General features: G+C 42.3%; 1 protein-coding gene across 1 annotated transcript; it reads left to right on the top strand.

Annotated features, from left to right (window-relative positions):
• The first annotated feature begins 3,125 nt into the window (after positions 1-3,125).
• On the top strand, positions 3,126-5,277 carry fbxl3l (F-box and leucine-rich repeat protein 3, like). The gene is made up of 4 exons (XM_076103901.1): positions 3,126-3,485; positions 3,762-3,884; positions 4,115-4,286; positions 4,634-5,277. The coding sequence occupies exons 1-4, from the start codon at positions 3,126-3,128 to the stop codon at positions 5,275-5,277; spliced, it is 1,299 nt and encodes a 432-aa protein (XP_075960016.1).
• The last annotated feature ends 1,878 nt before the right edge of the window (positions 5,278-7,155 follow it).

Genomic DNA, 7,155 nt, shown 5'->3' on the forward strand with positions numbered 1-7,155 from the left:
ATATTATATATACAGACAGAGTAATTGTTGTGTTGCATTATTATATATACAGACAGAATCATTTTTGTATTGCACAGTGTATTTATATTGCACAGATTGTTGTGTTGTTGGTGTTGTGTGGTCTACTGGGAGCAGAGCTGGTTGCAGCCTGACAGTTATAGCACATATTACCCTAAATTGACCTCGTAAAGGCTGCATTTCCTTCATTGTAGTGTTCCATGTCTACAATGATTTGCTATTATATGAACTCTTTTGAGACTGTATTTGAGTAAAGACTTTATAAGTTAGGAGTTTTTGTTTGTGTTTGCCAAACAGAGGATGAAGATGAAGTGTGAGCCTATCAGGCAAATTTACGCTTGATTTATTCCGTTCAAACTTGTTTTTACTGATCAGTAATCGTTGATATCATCCATGCACTTTCTATAGTGGGTTGAAAGTGGGTCGAAAGTGGATTCAATGGCCACACACACACACACACACACACACACAGACACACACACACACAAGTATGCAAAATGGAAAACACACAAAAACAACATCAGTCAGTAAAAGTAGACACATGTTCTACATTAATCATAAAGTAGTCTTTATGACAGTGAGAGGAATTGATTTATCGGAACCTGCTGTCAAAATAAAGGCTAAAGCCTGGCCATGGGGTTAGGAGAGGTTAACAGAGAGACTACTGTTATATTGTGCTCATGAATGCAAAACAAGGATCATAAATGCGTAATAGGCTTTAATTAGCCGCATGAAAAGGAAACGAAAACATGAAGAAGCACCAATGATTGACAGTCGGCCTGTCAAAGCACAAGTGACACACACAGACGTTCCAAATCGGATATTTTGACTTCTTTACTTTTACTGCAGCTGCCCTTACAAAGTATGTACCGTTGCATGTAGTATTTGGGACATACTACTGCATCATAACACTGCACCTTTAACTTTGACTATCCGTCTCATATATCCACTACACAGAGGATTTTGGTTCCGAATAGCCAGAAAAGTATGCTTGCTTGCATACTGCAAAATGTGACCTGATGCAGCAGGACATCCTGGTATTTTTGGCTAATATGTGACACATAGGCATTGAAAACATACTAAATCTGTTTTTTCCCTGGCTTACTAAATAATATGGTAGTATGGGCATTGGAACGCATAAATAGACACCTTGCTTTAAAGTTAGATTAATGGACTTTTTTAAAAATCTGTCTCTTTCACACACATACACATTTTGACACACTGACCTACTTTCCCAGTATGCATGCACATAGTATCTAGTGCTCTCCGCTCGTGGGTCACAACACACACGCACGCACACACACACACGCACACACACACACACACACACACACACACACACACACACACACAAACGTAAACAAATGAGTCAAAGCAAAGGTAAAGCCGCTTTAATAAGAAAACGCAGTGAGCGTGTATTCCCCCTGTTGATGTAGATATTGCCTCTATTTCTCTGCATGCATGCTGGTGGTTAGAGATGCAGCCGAGCAGATCCATGTTTTCTCCCGCTCACGTGTACCGGCTGCACGTCAAGCTGTGCGCTAAAGCCGTGAGGAGAGCTTATTATGGGAGCTGCTCCCGTTGTCCTATATCAGGAGCAGACAGCGTTTCTCCACCGATCTCCAGCCATGGCTCCGAGTGAACGCTGTCTCCTCCAACGGCAGAGCACAAAACCGGGAGGAACGTGTAGTTTGTAAGCCGCTCATGTAAGTAACACGTGTTTTCATGCCGTTTGTTCTGTGTGTTATAATTGTATGAGTCTTGTGCTTATAAAGCGTCCAGATCTCAGTAAACGTGCACCTGATGCCACAGGTGCGTTTCACTGTAGTTCAGCTCAGTTCAATGGACAGGTTGATAGGAATGATTTAAACACATGCAGTGCAGTTTGTATCTACAGTATTTATCATGCGCTTAACGAGCTGTCTGAAAGTGCGCAGTATACAAAATATGTTGTAAATTGTTATTTATAGGCTGGACCAACATATCTGTGAGCAAACTTTACAAGCAATTTACTGTTGAAACCCTGTATCTGAAGCCTCAGAACAGGTCTGGTTTATGAAGGGACATAAAATGTAACTCGACTTAGAAGATAAATAAGCAGGCCAGTGATGACAGAATCAGCTCACCTTCAGATGAATACTGCAATGTTGTGGAAAATATGAGTCACCATGTTATGAACCTAATGAGTGTGACATTTCACATTGGTGGTTCATGCGTTTAGATTACATCAAATTATCCTGGGACCAGTGAAAGATTGCCTCCACGAGACTGCGGGAACATTTCTGTAGAAAGGCTTCAGCATCACTTTTAATTTGTCCAAGTGTTTTGACAAGTCTTTGAGGTGAGTTTGCTATTGTTCAATATTCATCCGTATACAGTATTTGACCATTCTTAGACGCCTCAGGTCCGATATCAGCAGAGGCAGTTTTCATGTTCATGCAGGCAAGCTTGCTATAAGTTGTACTTTATCAACTCAGTAAACAATGGAAGAACACAAGCAGTGCACTTTGCATTTTCACTGAAATTAGTGGTAGATTTAGTATAAACTAACTGATCGAATGAGTAGTTAATTTGATAAACTATTATTATTATGTATCATTGATTTAATAGAATTAATACCAGTCAGTGTGTGCAAAAAACATCTGGTAAAAGATTAAAATAGACATTTTCCATAATGATACTGATTCAAATTGAACTGTTGTTGTAAACTACCGACATGGTGTTAAAAACAAAGATTTTACAGAGATGAAGATGCTTATCCTTAAAACCCCTTTTAAAGAAATGACACGCAGTGTTAATGTGCTATTTGAAAATGTAACTTACCTCTTGAGGTCTAGTTATTAAACAACTACAATATGTTATGTAGAGAGGGAGGGAGAAACTAACTTTATTTTAGGTGAAATTAACTGAACATTTCCTGGTTTCAGCCACAACCCTAGAGTGTTAGATCGTACTGTCACTGTCAGATTACAACACACTGATAGTTAAGTATAATATGCACTGATATGCTGATGTACGCGCTGTGCATTGCATCCTTTTACTGTTTGCATTTAAACGTTGAACAGTTCCTAATCTCATGATCCCACTGTGTGCTGATTTGTTTCAGAATGAAACGAGGAAGGACAGGTCTCAAATCAAAGTGCCAGCGCTTCCCCTCTCATGAGAGGGGGGCTCAAAGACAGAAGCGAGGGACGTCCAGCTTCGCCCTGACTTCAGCAGAGGACTGGGGTAACCTGCCCCACCTAGCCGTCCTGCAGATCTTCCAGCATCTGTCCCTCGTTGACCGGGCCAGGGCCTCGTCGGTGTGTCGCTGCTGGAATCACGTCTTTCACACCCCTGATCTGTGGAGGAGGTTTGAGTTTGAGCTCAATCAGCCGGCCACGTCTTACCTGCGCTCCACTCACCCTGACCTCATTCAGCAGATCATTAAGAAGCATGCCCAGCACCTGCAGTACGTCAGCTTCAAGGTAAGAGCCCTTCCCTGCTGTCACCCATTGATCTCTCTCCTTTCACCTCCTCCTCCATTTTCACAACACAGCTGTCTTGAAAACAATATGTCTTCTCCTTAATCCAAACCATCTGCTGCAGAATTGATCATGACGCATCAGCTGCCTAGGCATTAGTGGGCTTAACACACATTCAGGGCTGAGATTATTTGTGTAGTGCACCTCCGTCTTTCCGTTCCTCATTTTTGTGTGCTTTCTTATTTTTACCTAAATGGTGACTCACTGCTGGTAAATCAGGTGGACAGCTGCACAGAATCTGCAGAGGCGGCCTGTGACATTCTCTCCCAGCTGGTGAACTGTACCATTAAGACCCTGGGGTTGATTTCCACAGCGCGGCCCAGCTTCATGGATGTATCTCAGGTAAGAGGCTGCCTGTGCTTCAAACGCACATGTCAACACTTTCACTGCTGCCTCGTTTGTTACATGCAGGGAGCTCGATTAGTCCCATCATGTCCTCCGTTTGTCCGATGTCTGCTATCATCTCCCTTATCCCTCATAAGTCGTGGCTGTACAGTGATGAAAATAAAATCCTGCACATTTATTTGGTGTAAGACATTGTGGTTTAATCAGCATAGTTTGTCCCTCCTCAGGCCCACTTTGTGTCTGCACTGACAGTGGTGTTTGTCAACTCCAAGTCCCTGTCCTCCATCAAGATGGATGACACGCCAGTGGACGACCCGTCCCTGAAGCTGCTGGTTGCCAACAACAGCAACACCCTGAAGTTGCTGAAGATGAGCAGTTGTCCTCATGTCTCCCCAGCAGGTCACTGCACATTTTGAATACATTATTTTTTGGGGGTTTTGCTTTTATTAGTCAGCAGAGTAGAGAGTGGGCCAGAAATGAGAAGAGAGAGAGAAAGGGGGAATGATGTGCATCAAATGTGTTGGCCCGGGCTTGAACTACAACTACATGGTCAGTGTGTTTAATCCCTAGGCCACCAAGATGCTCCATGTCGCTTTACTTTGTGACTATGTCACAGGTAAGATACATGATATTTCAGTCTGGACCAGAGTGGTGGACTGAATCCCTAGAGCCACGCTGATTATTAGTTTGATTTGTTGTTTCTCTTCCCATTCAGATGTTTTTCTGACTTCTCTTTCTGTCCTCAGGTATAATGTGTGTAGCAGACCAGTGCCATGGACTCAGGGAGCTGGCGTTGAACTACCATCTCCTGAGTGACGAGCTCCTGCTGGCCCTCTCCTCTGAAAAACACGTCCACTTGGACCACCTGCGCATTGACCTGGTGAGCGAAAACCCCGGGCAGACACACTTTCACACCATCAAGAGAAGCAGCTGGGAGGCCTTGGTCCAACACTCGCCCAAGGTCAACATCGTCATGTACTTCTTCCTCTATGAGGATGAGCATGAGCCCTTCTTCCTCGAGGAGACTCCCGTCACCCACCTGTACTTTGGCCGGACAGTTAGCAAAGAGATGCTGGGTCGCATCGGACTGAACTGTCCTCGGCTGGTGGAGCTCGTGGTGTGTGCCAACGGCCTTGAGCCCCTGGACGAGGAGCTGATCCGCATCGCCGAACGCTGCAAAAGCCTGACTGCCATCGGGCTAGGCGAGTGTGAAGTGACCTGCAGTGGCTTTGTGGATTTCGTAAAGATGTGCGGGGGCAGGCTGACTCAGCTGTCAATCATGGAGGAGGTGTTGATCCCAGACAGCAGCTACAACATGGAGCAGATCAACAGTGAGGTGTCCAAGCACCTGGGCCGCATGTGGTTCCCAGATATGATGCCCACCTGGTAGGCTGACGTGAAGCCAGAGCGGAGGGCTGCAGTGTGATTGCCTCTTTTTTGGCAGTAAGTCATTAGTGTTCATGGGTCATTTCTAAAGCTGTCACTTGTATTTCTACCTGCAGTAGGTTTGATGTAAGACTGAAAATGTTTTCTCACTTAAAAACTGTGGACTTAAAAGGATGTGGATCTGTCATCTGTTGGCTAATATTAAAAGCATACAAAAAGCATCACACTGAACAGCATTTCCCATATTATCATCAGTGTGTGTTGTTCAGTGAATTCCAGGCCTTTTGTTGTGGTGAAATGATATTCTGTACCTTATCGCTACATCCCTCTTAAGTCTCAAAGCGTCTCATCTACTCCTCCTTAAGTTGGTGATTTCCTACAGTTCCCAGGATATAGTTTGAGGCCGCGTCTGGTGCATCCAGCCGTTGTTAGAAAGAGGACTAACAATAGAGATACTAATGCAGCACAGGGAGAACAGGAGTTTCCAGTTGAGGCAGAGCAAGAGTCACAGCTTCATGTAAAACACAAATGGGTCTTTTGTATTCTTGCCTATGTGTGTTTGTGACAGTGGAGTTTAATAATTAATCTTAAACTACAACATTTTAATTTGGTTTATGGTTGTCAGTTAAAACATCTGAAATAATCTAAACCAGTCATACTACTATCCTCTTTTTTCACAGCTGAAATAGATTTTCCTTTCAAATTTAAAGCTTGTGTTCTATAAGCTTTTAGTCAGAAATCTAAATTGATGAGACAATTTATTTCGACCCAACAAACTTCATTCTTTCTGCACTAAATATATCTCCATGTCCCGAAAATATAATATAATAATATAATAATATTTTTTCTGATTTCAGATGCACTTTATTTTTTTTTATTATAGATGGACATCTCTGTTCATCTGGAAGCACAGGCTAAACAGATGAAGGTTTTCACACCAGACGTCTACTGTGTTCAAAATAGAGGCCTTTGTGCCAAACTTCTGGTTGCATTTCCTTTCATTTTTTGTGCAATTTATTATGTGCAAAATAGTTCTGGTGCATTAACACAATAGGCCCACAGTATTCAGTGCCACACTGTAACACAATACAATAAAACAGCTGTAAAAAAAGCCTTGTATTTACTAATTTGTCACATTTGTTTATGTATGCGATGCTTCATTGTAACTTTCTTTTATTTATGCTGTATTTAATTATCAATTAAAATATGTTTAATTCACTTATATGTTGCATATTCTTGTGACTATATGATCAAGCTTTCTGACTTTGTCCCTTTTGACCTTTCTGCAGCTTTTCCTTTTCAACACTAGAGAGCAGCAATGGTCTAAGTGGAGGCAGTGGGACCTTATATAAGCAGAGCTGCTACTGTATAATGAAGTGTGCCAATGATAACTCAGCCCTTTTTACAAGTGGATTCGGCTTGTGCACACTCCATTTACATAAAAAAAGGCATCAGACTTTGTAGCTTAGAAGCCTTTTCTTCTGATTCTTTCTTCTTTACCGTTTTTCTTGTTTGATCTAGATGCTGCATCTGAAATAAGATGACACACACACATACACACATATTTGGGATAAACAAAATTTGATTGTTCTTAGTGTATTTTCATAGCAAATTTTACAGATACAAAAAGATTCACACAACCAGTCACAGGCCCAGCCTACAGTATAAAAACATACATTTTTCTAAACAGCCAGAATCTGTAAAGCACACACGTGTGTTCGCCTCAGTGACAGGATGCATTGTGACTGTTTAGGGTATCTGAGAGGAATATATTAAACAAGCTAAGCATTTTGTTCTGGAAAAGTGCCACGTTTTGGAGGGGTGGGTGGCATGACTAAGTGGGTTACCACTGTGCTCGGAAAACCCATCAGGAAAGTAACAG

This window comes from Anarhichas minor, unplaced genomic scaffold (genome assembly GCF_050575085.1).
Source record: "Anarhichas minor isolate MPS153535 unplaced genomic scaffold, ASM5057508v1 ptg000028l, whole genome shotgun sequence".
NCBI classification, from domain to species: domain Eukaryota; kingdom Metazoa; phylum Chordata; class Actinopteri; order Perciformes; family Anarhichadidae; genus Anarhichas; species Anarhichas minor.